Source organism: Notothenia coriiceps, unplaced genomic scaffold, assembly GCF_000735185.1.
Source record: "Notothenia coriiceps isolate Sejong01 unplaced genomic scaffold, NC01 NC01_scaffold00037244, whole genome shotgun sequence".
Taxonomy (NCBI): Eukaryota; Metazoa; Chordata; class Actinopteri; order Perciformes; family Nototheniidae; genus Notothenia; species Notothenia coriiceps.
Window position 1 is genome coordinate 12,493,567 of NW_011369945.1, and position 14,150 is coordinate 12,507,716.

At 38.3% G+C, this 14,150-nt stretch overlaps 3 protein-coding genes across 3 annotated transcripts in view; 1 reads left to right on the plus strand and 2 right to left on the minus strand.

The window, feature by feature from the left end:
- The window catches only part of LOC104965314 (protein kinase C beta type-like), a 469,227-nt gene that overhangs the window by 42,033 nt on the left and 413,044 nt on the right, over positions 1 to 14,150 (plus strand). The window lies entirely within an intron of this gene.
- arf2b (ARF GTPase 2b) lies at positions 909 to 7,357 on the minus strand. Its single transcript, XM_010793571.1, has 5 exons — positions 7,255 to 7,357; positions 5,704 to 5,861; positions 5,136 to 5,246; positions 3,011 to 3,135; positions 909 to 2,803 (listed from the first exon to the last, which is right to left on the minus strand). Exons 2-5 carry the CDS (start codon positions 5,849 to 5,851, stop codon positions 2,642 to 2,644), a joined length of 546 nt encoding a protein of 181 aa, XP_010791873.1. The 5' UTR covers positions 5,852 to 5,861; positions 7,255 to 7,357; the 3' UTR covers positions 909 to 2,641.
- The window catches only part of map3k14b (mitogen-activated protein kinase kinase kinase 14b), a 20,856-nt gene continuing 17,479 nt past the window's right edge, over positions 10,774 to 14,150 (minus strand). The window contains exon 15 of the mRNA XM_010793569.1: positions 10,774 to 11,446. Within this exon, the coding sequence (XP_010791871.1) occupies positions 11,282 to 11,446 (165 nt within the window). The 3' untranslated portion in view covers positions 10,774 to 11,281. The remainder of the gene's footprint in view (positions 11,447 to 14,150) is intronic.

Consider the following 14,150-nt stretch of genomic DNA (forward strand, 5'->3'; position numbering starts at 1 on the left):
ATGAGTAGCTTGATCTAACATCAGTTATATTTTGCTTTGATCAGGATCAAAAAGATGTGTAGACTTGTGATAGATGCTATTTGTCCCCCCCAAGTGGTAGAGTCTGGTTAACTGGAGAAAGACAGGTGACACAATTGTTTTTCTTTACTTGACATGTGTGTTTCACTGTGACCCGAGTAAAGTTTAACTACAAGTTCAACCTGGGTTAAATGTTTACAGTCCTGTGAAGCTCCAGAACAAGGAACAGACACATAACAGCAGCCACATTCAATGAGGCTATTATTATAACAATAAATAACATCAAATGTAACCCAGATGCAACATTTCTACATCAGCTGCATGTTTTTATGCAGGACAAAGTGGAAATTATGCTGACTCGTGCAATTGCCAGATCTCCAAATATAAAGACATTTTTAATCCTACTAATTATTAAATTCCATGAAATGTGTCTTTATTACAATTTGTTTTAGTATTCTATATCATGCTAGTTACTTACTATAATTTTACTCCACTACTTTTCAGTCATATGTAAAGCGTCTGAGCATTAGGAAAAGCGCTATACAAATCCCATGTATTATATATCTATAATTATAAAAAGGTATTATTTTGGTCTTACGCAGTACATTTGAAGACACATTTGGCTCCATGAAGTTATAGTTTTAAAAACACATTTAAATTAAGAGATTCCTTTTAAAATGTCCACTACAGGAAAGGGAAGACCCAAAACGGCCCCTTTAAGTAGCATTTAGAATGCAGGACTTTTTCCTAGCTATGTATACACTGTAAATATACTAAATATACCTTTTCCATCAATAGTAGTTGACAAACCAAAAGGTCATTAGTCATGCAGGTATTTGGTATGAAGCAAAGAATGTATGTCATTGACATAAAACACTTTAAGCACACAGTTGGATCAAATCATGTTTATTAATGTGTTCAGGAAATCCCCACAGAAACAGTTTACAGGGGAACGTACAGATTTACAATCAGTCTCAACAGAAGTGCCAGCTTAACCCCCGTGGTGCGACACTGAGAACGCCTGCTGAATCTCACGGCCAGATAACTGCACACCCATTGCCCTTTAACAGGTCTACCACCAAGTCCTTCAGCTCACTAGCGAGCCTCTCGTTGAGTATGTTGTTTTTTTCAGTCATGAAAATGCAGCGCTTTAATATGTAGTAGCCTGTCAAAAGCTCAGTAATTAAACTAGGTTTCCTCTCTTTACGTCTGAACCATTCACAGTTAAAGAGCCTTCATATTTGGTGCCAATCCTTCATCCCAACCAGGAAAATTACACAGCTGGATGCTTTCAGATTTTACAACTGCCAACCGTTGGTGAGAAAAAAAAGAAACCTCTTCAGGCCCTCAAGGATACACTACTTTCATATACAGGATTTGTCATACTGCTCAAATGCATTTGGTTCAGCAGTCAAAGAACAAATAGAAATGCTAAAACTAGACACAGAAAAAAAACCACATGTAACATCTCTTAAAGGAATAACATGTGAAGCGTGTGAATGTCTCAGTCAACCGGCTGAATTTTGTGAAATGCCCAACGCCTTGATTTTGACCTACATGAAGTAGAAACACTGTCAGAATGATCAATTGTACTGAAAGTCATCTTCAAAGTCCAATTAAATCCAGGAATTAACTGCTAGCTACCCGATACATTTGACTATAATTGCATACATTTGATATCTTTATTTCAAGGTACATTTTAATTTGTTAAAATCGTTGGCTTGCTTTGTGCTTCACGGTCTCGCTCGGTGGGGGGGGGTGGGGGGGGGAGAAAGGTTAGTGTAGAAAGGTAGTGTTCATTGGAGAACCATTGCTAAGAATAATCTGTAATATTCCAATATAATAATAATAATAATAATAATAATAAAACAAAAACAGCATGATTTTCAAATGACACCAGAATGATCGAGGATGGGCGTTGTATTTTTTTCTTCTTCTATTTTTAGACTTGCTTCGACCTGATACAGGTTAAGATGCAATTTACTGAATCTCTTACTGGTGGGTTTGAGGTTTCAAAATCAAAAAGAGGTTAAAATGAACATTTAGCATTCAGTCTACATCAGGTGAACATTTCTAGTTAACATAGATATATACTACAGGGGAGGGGGGAGGAGAGCTTGCACCCTTGCTCTTTCTTTGCCGTATGAAAACCATGCTTCCTCTGGAGAGTAAGGGTGGGGAGAAGGGGCCGTGCAAGACTTGGAGTGGGGGTAGGCTGAGTGGGGTAGAGGCTGAGTTTGGTGGATGGAGAAAGGGGGCTTGAAAACCAGACTGCTGATTCCACAGGAGGTGTGTAAAAGGCACGCCAGGGTTACTCCCAATCCCAGCCAACATACACAGAGACGCCTTCACACCCACGCACACACACGCGCACTCACTCGCTGAACACACAAGGTACACACACACGCACGCCCACACACAAGCAGCACAGGCTAGAGCCCCAAGAGTACTGACGAGGGCGGAAAGCGGGGAGGGAGGGAATGAAGGAAGTTCTTGAAAGAAAGAGCTGAGGTTTGAAGAGTGGGTTAAATGGGAGCGAAGGGGGGCCTGGATCCGGTGCTGCCGCTGTGTTGAAACAGAAAAAATAAACAACAAACAAAAAAATCAAAACTGGTGGAATGGATCATTTCTGGTTCTTCAGCTGGTTGGAGAGCCAGTCCAGGCCCTCGTACAGGCCGTCCCCGCTGGTGGCGCAGGTTGCCTGGATGTACCAGCTGCGCTGACGCAGGGCGTGCAGGCCCAACTTGTCTGTGATCTCTGCGGCGTTCATAGCGTTGGGGAGATCCTGGAGGAGGAGAAACGGACTGTCATTATGAAGGGTACAAAAGCAGATACCTCAAAATGTAACAGGGAAGAAAAGGGGCTTATAGGTAAGGTTTAAAACATTTTAAGAATTAGCACGTGCCTCCAGTTTTAGACAATTTGAGACTCTCAATCGCAGGTTAATGGTGAAATATAGAAGATACCCCAAGATACAGAAACGTGACCTCACCTGTTTATTTGCGAAAACGAGCAGCACAGCGTCTCTGAGCTCGTCCTCAGCGAGCATTCTGGACAACTCCTCCCTCGCCTCGTTCACTCTCTCCCTGTCATTGCTGTCCACCACAAAGATAAGCCCTGCAAACAAGAACCAAAATCAACTGTTAAGACCAGTAAAAACATGTATCTATATAAAAAGTTGTAATGCTCTTATTTATCTTCTGGTTCTAAGGCATCTTCTTCTTACAGGTCAAAATGCTGTGACTTTGTTCACTCTATAATTCATTCGGTACAAATTGTTCCAGCTGCTCGACAAGCCTTAAAAATAGATAAAAATTGAAAATGTTGTGCATTTCCAAACAGTGTGGTTCGAACATGATGATTATAAAAAAGGCATCAAGTTGCCTACATTGTAGAAGTGTAGAAAAAGAAGAAATCAACTCGAAATGTATCACTTAGTAACTGCAAGTCTGTTGAATGTGACCATTTTATCAAGCAGAAAACATGAATCATGGTATCTGACAACTTCAGACTTACACCTACAAATATTGTGAATGCAGCATTTTAAAAACAGCGTTTTAAATGTAAGGAGACTCCCAGTTATAGTATAAAATCAAACAATTAAATACTTTTTTGACCATTTAAAAAAGAAAAAGAAAAAGGAAATTCATAGTTGGAGATTAATTAAATAGTTGAATAAAAATCAATAAATCTTTGCAGCTCTAAAGCCATTAAGGATCTAGTAAGTTTTGTTTACACACATCTCCTGATCTGTGTGCCAACATGTTTGCACACGTTTCATCATCTTGTAGATTACTCAAAGCAAACAAGTTATTAATATAGATGCAGTCGTCACTTCGACAACACTAACCATCTGAACACAGCAACACTTTATTACATTTGAGAATATGTTAAAGATATCAGTAAACAAAATAATCAATCCATCTGTTGTAACTTCGTACATGCTGCCCTTCTTGGCCAGGTCCCTCTTGGAAAAGAGATTTTAATCTCAATGAGTCTTTTACCTGGTTAAATAAAGGATATGTTTAAAAAAAAAAAAAAAGAAGAAATCAATACTTCCTGAATGTAAGCAGTCTAACGCCAAGGAGTTTTTCCCTTTGGTTTTTGAAAAAGAACAAACTGACACACTTATTGTTTGATGGTTTTTAACTCTCTTTTAACAGCTTCCCTCAGCCATTTAGAGTGCGATTATTTTGGTAAAAGCATTAAGACATTTGTTTCCTACTTGTGACCTCTTTCTTGGCTGGTCTCAACAAAGTGTCTTCTTGTGAAAACACATCAAGGATTATTATGGGCGTTATTATGGAGATGTATTAGCAGTCCCACCAAATGTGGCACTCAGATTATTTGGATATGTTTAAGAAGGTCCGAAGTAGTATTTCCTTGGACATCTTCTTTAGGTCAGAGAAATACCAACGTTCCTTTTCTTATCATTTTAAATCATATTGTGTTGGCTGAGATTTATTTTGGCATCTCCATGCTGGAAAATCCTTAAAGTAAACGCTGGGATATTTTCCAGTCAGCAGGTCAAATAGCCTTCGTATTTATTCTGGAAGATCAATTCAGCATCTTTATGTTCTCGAGAAAACACTAAAGTACTCAGAAGTAAGGCATGTTGTTTTTTGGACTATACTTGGGACAGTTTTTGATTAATGATGCTGTATTTAACTGTCATTACCACTGGGATTCACACGTTCAATTTCACACTCCGATGCTCAGTATGCAGATGGTGATGTTTGTTGCAGCTGGATTTTTGTTTGGTGCATTCAAGGAAAACGGGGAAAAGCTAAAGCAGTACCAAGGGCTGAAATCATAAAATATTTCTGAAAGAAACCACTTATTTTAAAATCTATAACAAACTACCAGTCCAGTTGAGGATGTACATGCATGTTGCATCATTAGTAGGAGACACTCCACAGTGTCTTTGCATATTCTGATTAATTAAATTCCAGGAAATAGTAGAGGAGTCACACGATAAGCCCTTTGTGATTGGACAATAGCATATGAATCACTGGTTGAATAATTGTTAAGATCATCTTTTTTATGCACCAATGAGGCCACCTATAGGCAGTTATGTTCCCTGACAGTACTGCATACTAATATAAAGTCCCCCTCACCTTGAGTGTTCTGGAAGTAGTGGCGCCACAGCGGCCTGATTTTGTCCTGACCGCCCACATCCCACACTGTGAAGCTGATGTTCTTGTATTCTACAGTTTCAACATTAAAACCTGGACAGAAAAGGAGAAACATGGATGAGTCACATGTATGATGATGATCGAAACATTTGTGTACATTTCAGCTTTCAATGCTAATAGTCGTCATGTCTGATATTAAAAAGCTCAAATCCAAAACAATTAGTTCAGGTTTGGTAAGCTGGCATCAAATGTCTTCCAAGTCTTTTTACAAGACAGTTTGTTTTTATTCTAATGTTTACTATTCCATTTGGGAATCTTTCTAGTAAAGAAGATTGTGTTAAGAAAACATTTTTGTTAAATGTAAAAAACTGGGCAAAGAGTGAAATTAAGGTATCAGTCCACAACTTGTATTGACATAATGACGTATGAATAATATATAAAAAGGAAATACACAGAACTATACACCACAACATTTGAAAATAAACCCACAAAAAAAAAAAACATTTTAAATGTGAGCAACATTGATTAATACGATTGAAAATATCCATACCAATGGTGGGAATGGTGGTGACTATCTCTCCAAGCTTCAGCTTATAAAGGATGGTTGTTTTTCCAGCAGCATCAAGCCCAACCATAAGAATCCTCATTTCTTTTTTGCCAAACAGGCCTTTGAATAAGCTTGTAAATACATTCCCCATGGTGACGAAGCTGTCAAATTAGAGAAGGAAACAGGGTTAGGAGAGAAACACTTAGTGTTTTAGTTTCAGTATAGTATATGCCAAAAGGAAAGGAGGAACCAAAACTGTACCAAGAAGATAATTCAGACTGTATACTGGTGGTAAACTGGTAAAATTGTGGTATTGTTTGAGAGTTTACAATAAAAAAAAAAAAAAGAGATTTTAAAAGTGATTAAAATCCAGCTAATGCATAATTCCCAAATAAGCCATTCTGCATAATGAATGTTTGGTACATAATGTTTATTTTTCAAACCGGTGCTTTTGAATTGACTTTTTATCCAATTCTAACTAAGTATTTTAACACTTTTGTTTAGTCACTTTTTCTAGTAAAATATCCACTTCCAGCACTGCAGATCGATGGCAGCAGTATATTTGGCCAAGTAAAAAGTTCAATTGTCGCCGACCCTGAAGGTGGCAAAATAAATATAACACTGTGGGAACTAAAGTGAAATGTTTGCTTAAGCTAATGGTTAAACGTTAATGTATGGTTGACGTTAGCAGCCAGCTCAAGCCGTCAACATCAAACAATATTTGACGTGTCTCTGCATTATTTTCACGACGTCGTGTGATTTATACAGCAATCTTGATCATAATACGATTAAAAAAAACATAGCAAAAGCAGCTAGATTGTTATCCCGGATAAATTGAATGGCTAGCTGATCACCAGATAAGAGAGGCCTGTTCCAGCTGGTCACCTCTATCCCTCCCTATGTGCACTAGCAGGGATAATGTTACTGTATGTGAAAGCCGTCACAAGACGCTAACTGGCTAACAACACCTCGACCTAAAGGCCTACGATACAACTACGTTCGTGTCAATCCGGATGAAATGTGCGAGTTATGGTGTGGGGACTCTTTTAATATCTTAGATATGTTAATAACCGGAGTTGGATGGCATAATCTGGTTTCTAAAACTCGAACAAGTTGACCGTTATCATTACTAAGGGCGGATGCTTCAGCTTGTTAGCTTGCTAGCTTATGTTAGCTTGGTGCTAGCGGGAGCGACACCATTTTTCGGACGGGAACGGTCGAAAGAGCACCGCTGTTTAAATAATTCGGTGACGGATTGTAAACATATTTAACCTCGACATGCTTTGAAAAATTGGCCGGTGAAATTTAGGTCAAGTATTTTGTTAAACTGACAGTGACAGCTCTCTGATCCGACGGTTAACGTTACAGGAACTGCCTTTAGCAAGAAGGCTAACGTTAGCTACAGTTAGCTAAATGCCGCGTCACAGTAAAGAGAGAAAACCATGACGTCGTGTTTAACGCGGGAGAAAAATAGTCTTCCGTACAGAGAAACGTTTAATTCACACAATGTATAATTTTAAAGCACAAAATCAGCACGTAAGTGTGGGTTATTACCTTCAGAAAGACAGCTTCTCGATCTTTCCGTTATCTTCACTGTCACTTCAAAATGGCGTCTTGCGCAACCAGGGAGACACCGGCGTACAGGCACTTCCCAGTATAAAACCTGCTCCAATCACAGTGCAAATGGTGTAACTAATAACCCGCCCTCTGTTGTCCTTTTGGCCAATCACAGCGTCGACAGATTCCTCTGTGCACATTGCACAAAATGTCGAGGAAGTGAACCGCACACAAGTTTATTCAAGTTTCAGACAAAGTGAATAACAAGGATAAGGATTGACTTTATTGTCCCACATTGTAGGACACTTGGCATGGGTTTAACTCAATCTACATCCATAAAAACAATTCCACACAGGGCTACAAGCGGGTTTCATGCAGCTACAGGAACCGAGAAACAAATTCAGGAATATAAAAAATGTAGGCCTACTGATGCTTTATAGATTAAATCCTCTAAAATGTGCTGCTAATTGACAATAATTAACAATGAGCTACTGTATGTTGGTTTCCATCTATAATACATCCTTTTTACCTTTTCCAAGGATGTTTTCATGAATCTTGCGTAAATGGAGTAGCAGGAAGAACTAATTAAACAACATTTACAATTTTATACTCTCAGAGTGCCCTTTGTTTTTCTGATCGTCAGCAGGATTAGGCAAACACTACTGTACCGATTTTTGTGAAACTTGGTGGAAGGGTGTAGCATTGTCCAATAAGTAACCCAGTACATTCTTGTTTTGGTCTAAATCAAAGGGAGCATACAAGCATTATTATTACCTGCCATTGACGCTGGTATTCTTTTCACCTTTTGAGTCTGTGTGTATGTCCTGGGATAGTTTTTTGACACACTAATAGCATTACAAGCATGCAAGAGACAGACACGAAGCTTTAGTGATATGTAAGTTGAAATCATAATGCAAGTCAAAATTTAAGATAAGAGTTAACCAAGAAAGGATGGCAAAGGGGCTGTTTGCCCCCACTTTACCAACCCTGGTCTCTTCACAAACAAAATACACCAATAATCTTCCATTTAGTCTGCATTGGCTGGGCTAGTTTTGTGTTCAATAGCACAGAGAGGTAACCAAACTGTATTGAGAAATCTAGTTAGAGCTGTCAAAGAGTGCAGGCTTGATAAACCTTTCATCAACTCCGTTAACTTCTTGTATTTTCACAAGAGACCCTCAACGTGCATGTTCATCAACCAAACTGAATGACTGACTTGACTCTGTGTGGGTTTTCTTGCATGTGCTCAATAATCCAGTTTGTCAAAATGGTATTCTGGATTATTTCTCATAGACTACAGATCATGGTTTGGACCTGGGCCTTGGTTCAATAATACAATAGACAATGGTGTGTTTCCAACTGTGTGGCAAGAGACTGTGTTTGCCTCTTTCCTGTTTCAACATGACAATGTATCCCTGCACACAGCTAGCTCCATAAAGACATCTTAAATGTGGGGTAGGTAAATTTGAGAAACCGGCTCGAGATACACTTTTTGTTATATTCCATGGAATGCTCTTAACATCCCGATAGCAATGAATATCTTAAATGCTTTGACAAAAAATCCATGAAAAAAATCATCTGTGGAAGCCATAGTACTGTAAAAAGCACGACCAATCATTTTAGCCGGCCCGGCTAAAATAACTGGATGGCTTACCTGCCTGTCAGCCTTCCATCTGTGCACAAGCTTATCTCATACCCTCATTGGTCATGTGCGCGTTCGTGTGTGTTGGAGGAGGGGCTCTGTAAGGAAGTGGCAGATTTTCTCCAAAATTATCTACCCCACCAAGTAACTTTCCGAATTACAATTACAACTTGTTATCCCCTCTCTGTCCATTGAAAACCATGTATCTTCTATCTGTATGTGTTGTTTATATTTTTATGGTAACCTGAAAGATGAAATGTTTCTTTATGTCTTGTGTTATGTTCGGTTAGCTGGAAAATGCATGGGCAAAAAGCTTAAAACAGGGCTGTTCGTCTGAGCTTGGGAAAGTTTACTCAGGACAGCGACAAACATATAATGATCTAATGGAATATAATGCATTTTTTTACATTTGACTCGCCACAACCCTCATAACACAAATATAAAACAACACACTCACATTAATACAGCAGTAATATTAATTTAAAAAAAATTGAATATAAGTGTGAAACACTGACAGGAAAATTTTATAGCACAATCAATACTTCAAGTACACTTTCTTCATAAACCTATGTTTAATGAGGAAAAGTAATGTTTGAATATGAAGATTTTTACTCGAACTGGAGTATTTACACTGTTGGGAGTTTGTACATTCACATTAATTACATCATCCCAGAGAACAGGATCCTTCAGGTTCTCTTACTCAGGTTTCTTCCCTTCTTCCCTGTTGTTGTTTTTTCCCTTATCCAAATCTAGTTTTCAAGGACAGAAGGTGTGGTAAACTGTACAGACTGAAGGACTGTTTGTGGTTTAAACTAGAAAAAAAATAGACCTGACTTTACTTAAATGTGACATTTATTTTGTACATGTTTAATGCACTTTCCACTTCCTTTGTTCAAGCTGCAGATTCAAGGCAGAACCAGTCTTCTATTAACCTTTGTGTTGACATGTGTAATTTCTGAGCTACTGGACACCTGCTGAAAGTCAACAAAGATCCCTTTCTATTCTAACCAGCTGGCCTCAAGCCCCGGATCACTAGTTTATTCAGGCCAGAAGGAACAGCCATTCTTATCCTTACATTAAGTATCCTGCTGGAAAGATAAATGCTATTTGTTAGGCCAAGAAGAAGGAAATAAGAGTAACACTTTTCAGTAAGGCCTGTCAAAAGGTGGTAGGCCATGTTTAAATATTTACTATAGGAGGAGCTGCTTCAGTGACCCTGTTAGCTCTACATTCCTCAAACATCATACCTTATTTGAACAGAATTTTAACAAATATTGGCCAAATCCTCCACAACAACACATTTTGTGGCAGACACCAACAATTACAATTCTTAATTTGGAAAATTATTTTTGAATCATAGGTATTTTATCTACCATGTAAATAATAATGCATTTCCAAAACTACAATTCTTAATTTGGTTGAAATACCAATCTACATGTATGTATAGACAGTTTGAGAGACCAAAATATAGAAGAAATATATGTAGTTTAACAATATAAGATAATCGGCTATAAAATATCCACCAAAATGTTTTAATTGTAAAAAAAACACCCTGTTTCCTAAAAAGGTAACAAAATTCCCATACATGACCTCGGTGACATCACTTGCTGGAGCATTGTTATAAATCCTATTTTGTGTAGTTTGTATTGAGAGGAAAAGTCTTGAGGCCAAGTCATGTGATCTGATCATGTGTGAAACCCTGTTTAACATGTGCTGCAGTCACATCAACTTTCTTTGTGCAAGTTGTTTTATTAGTGTTTTAAATGTTCTATAGGCTACAGCTCCGGTCTAAGTCTATGGTCGCAAGAGAGCATTCCAGCAGCGAGTGTGTGTTGAGTGTATCCCTTCTTCTACTGAAGCTGCATTGACCACATTATGAATGAAAGGAAACAGAACTTTAAAACAAGCAGAAGACAGAACTTCTTTGCCTCTGATGTCATCTTTTATTAATATATAAAGTGTCAGTAACCTTCAAGGATTAATGTATTGAGAGCTTATATTGTAATATGAAGGTTAATCATTGTTTGAAGCACCTTTACTCCTAAACGGCAGTTAAGAAGCACCAACAAACATGACATACTCTAGTTTCCAGATCAGAGATGACGCTAAGAAGCATACTTAAATATTGATCTCTTTTGCCAGCAAATAAAAGTAAGGCAATTTAAGAATATAAAAAAAGAACATCTTTAAAAATAGAAAGGCATCTTTAAAGTCACATCTTATTGATGAAATTCATATAATTCCTACAAATACAGGCTATTTCATCCAGGAAATTCAGTCATAACAGTAGCAAAACTTATTTAGTACACATGTTTACATCCTGACGTCTTTAGAACAATCTATTCAAGTAGTGTAAATGACAACAAGGAAATAACTAAAATCTCATTCTCGAAGTTCCAGCTTCCCGTATCTGACCCTCCACCTCCAGCGCTGACACCTGTCAGGAGCAGGAACGCAGCGCAGCCACAGACAGGACTCTCTGATCTCCTGTTCAAAGGACACCGTCTTCCTGTCCAGGGTCTCCAGTGTGAAGGCTTTCCCTGAGATCTGGTAATGATAGATGAGATCACTCATGTGGATTTTGGTTGGTTGGGTATCAAACTTCAACTGTCAACTCAAACTTGCCCATCATTTAATGGTTTCAGCAAGCATTTAACATTTGAAGACTTTTGCTTTTTTGAAGTTTGTTCAATTATAATGTTAATATAACTACAATTTTGAGGTACTTATGCTCTGGGTACACTATATTTCAATGGTTAATATTGTCCTTTTTTATTCCAATTTCTATGACTGCTTTAGTTACTTATTCAGATTTTCTGTTTAGTCATTTTAGTTTATAATTAAGTCCCAATAACATTACACAAATGTCACAGGAAACCTGGCCAGATTCCATGGAATCCATCTAAACATTAAAGAGGAAATATTATGCTCAGTTTCAGGTTCACATTTGTATTTTGTTCCTCTCCTGTGACGTATTTACAAGCTTTAATGTTTATTTTGCCTGTGCTGCAGCACATCTTTTCACCCTCTGTCTCAAACCAGAGCACAGTCTTCTCTGATCGGTTAGCTGGCTGGCCCTGTGGTGATTGTTCACTCGGACAACCGTGATTTTATCCTTTGCAGACCATTTACATGCACAAAAACATGCCAACCTTTCCAAATCCAAAAGAGGTAGGTTTGCGCGCGGCAAACTTGCACGCACAAATTAGGTAATCAGAAGAAATGGAACCCCAGTAATTACATGTATAAACCATGTATTTAACATATATTGCATCATTTTATGCATTTTTCCGAAAAAGTGGTAGTTTGGTAAACAGTGACATCAACGACATGTCTGGTCTGTAAAATGCCCGAAAAGTAAAAGAATGGGAGATAAATATCCCGAAGTCTTCACATTTTATTATATTTTTAATGTGTTTCTGGTCCTCTTTCAGTTGAGACAGTGTAGATGAAGGATGTGTCAGGATGTAGAACTCTTGTTTGAACATTGGATAAAGCCAGGTTCATATTCTTGTTTCATGTTGTTGACATATTAGAGTCAAAGGTTTGCACAGAGCGAAATATCTTTGTGTTGCGCCATAAATCAGAAAATACTGCATTAAAAAAGTCATTTCCTACATTTCTCTACTGATAAAGTGTGATATAAATAATGTACAGGCTTTCAGATTGCTGTAGTTCACTAAACAGAGACATTAACGACATGTTTGGTGTTGAAAATGTCAGAAAAAGTGAAAGACTGGGAGATAAATATCTCTAAAATTGTATTATATTTTTGTGTGTTTGTGGTCCTCTTTCAGTTGAGACACTGTAGGTGAAGGATGCAGGAAAAGACCAAACACTGGATGTCTTTCAGTCGCCAACATGTGTTTTCGAGACACTGATACTAACAGGGAAATCCTGCAGGACTCAAATGCCTCGTCTCTGTTCCCTCACTCATTTGGGAGTGATTACCCATCAGCCCCGGGGGTGAAGAGGAAAGGCAGCGTTAACCGGTCTGCACGTTGTTTCTCTTTCAGAAACACAGAGGACTGTTTGTATGATGCGATCACAGACACACTGCAAACGGTGTCCGCCAAAAGTCGAGTCCAGTGTCTATGTAGTGTCATTTTTATTTGTTATAGTTTGGGAAGATTGAAAATCGGTAGGGAAAGCCCCCTAAGTCGGTAGGCGGTAGAAACATGTCAAAAGCGGTAGACTACCGCCCAAATCGGTAGGGTTGGCAGGTATGTATGATCATTAAAGGTGGGGTAGGTAAGTTTGAGAAACCGGCTCGAGATACACTTTTTGTTATATTCCATGGAATGCTCTTAACATCCCAATAGCAATGAATATCTTAAGTGCTTTGACAAAAAAATCCATTAAAAAATGTCATCTATGGAAGCTGTAATACTGTTAAAAGCACGACCAATCATTTCAGCCGGCCCGACTAAAGTAACTGGATGGCATACCTGCCTGTCAGCCTTCCATCTGTGCACAAACTTATCTCATGTCCTCATTGGTCATGTGGGGCTCTGTAAGTAAGTGGCAGATTTTTTCCGGTTGTGTATTTTCAAATTCTAGCGCACTTGAGCTGTGATGTTTCTCTCTGAGGGGAAATTGGACATTATTTGGGTGAAAAGGAGCAACCGATGCAAGAACTGTCAGATCCTGTATGGCTAGCAGATTTAGCTTTTTTGGTTGACCTAACAAAGCATCTGAATGAGCTGAATGTTAATCTTCAAGGAAAAAATGCAGAGGTGATCCATTTATATACACACATCAAGGCCTTTGTAACCAAGCTGCAACTTTTCCAAAGACACTTGTCACAAGCAGAACCCTGTTGAAAGAGGTCATTGACAGTTTCCACAGGACAACATCGCTGCGCAAATGGAGAGTTATGCAACAGCTATCACGGAAGACACCAGCAGCTTTATTTTGTTGACTTTTACTGGCAACTTGATAAAGGCAGATTTCCAGAAATCCAAACATCTGCAAATGCTTATTCGGCTCCACATATTTGTGTTAGCACACATTCTCTGTCATCAACTTAAACATGTATTTTGGCCTGCTGCAGTAATTTTGTTGCCCCCTACGAAAAGTTATTCGAAGTTTATTTTCGACATGTAATAAATTGTAAGTCGTTATTGCAATCGAGGTGTTCGGTACGAGTTGCCTTTCTTCACCAAAAGTCTTATTTTGTCCAATTCGAATGCAAATACAAATGTGAGATTTAATGCAGTAAATTGAAACCTAAAATTTAAGATTGTTGCAG

Excerpts from the sequence above, each read along its gene's own strand:
- arf2b (XM_010793571.1), bottom strand. The coding sequence starts at position 5,851 with ATGGGGAATGTATTTACAAGCTTATTCAAAGGCCTGTTTGGCAAAAAA. Across the intron at positions 3,136-5,135 it reads CTACTTCCAGAACACTCAAG|GGCTTATCTTTGTGGTGGAC; the intron begins GTGAGGGGGACT and ends TCTTGTTTGCAG. Across the intron at positions 2,804-3,010 it reads TCGTTTTCGCAAATAAACAG|GATCTCCCCAACGCTATGAA; the intron begins GTGAGGTCACGT and ends CTCCTCCTCCAG.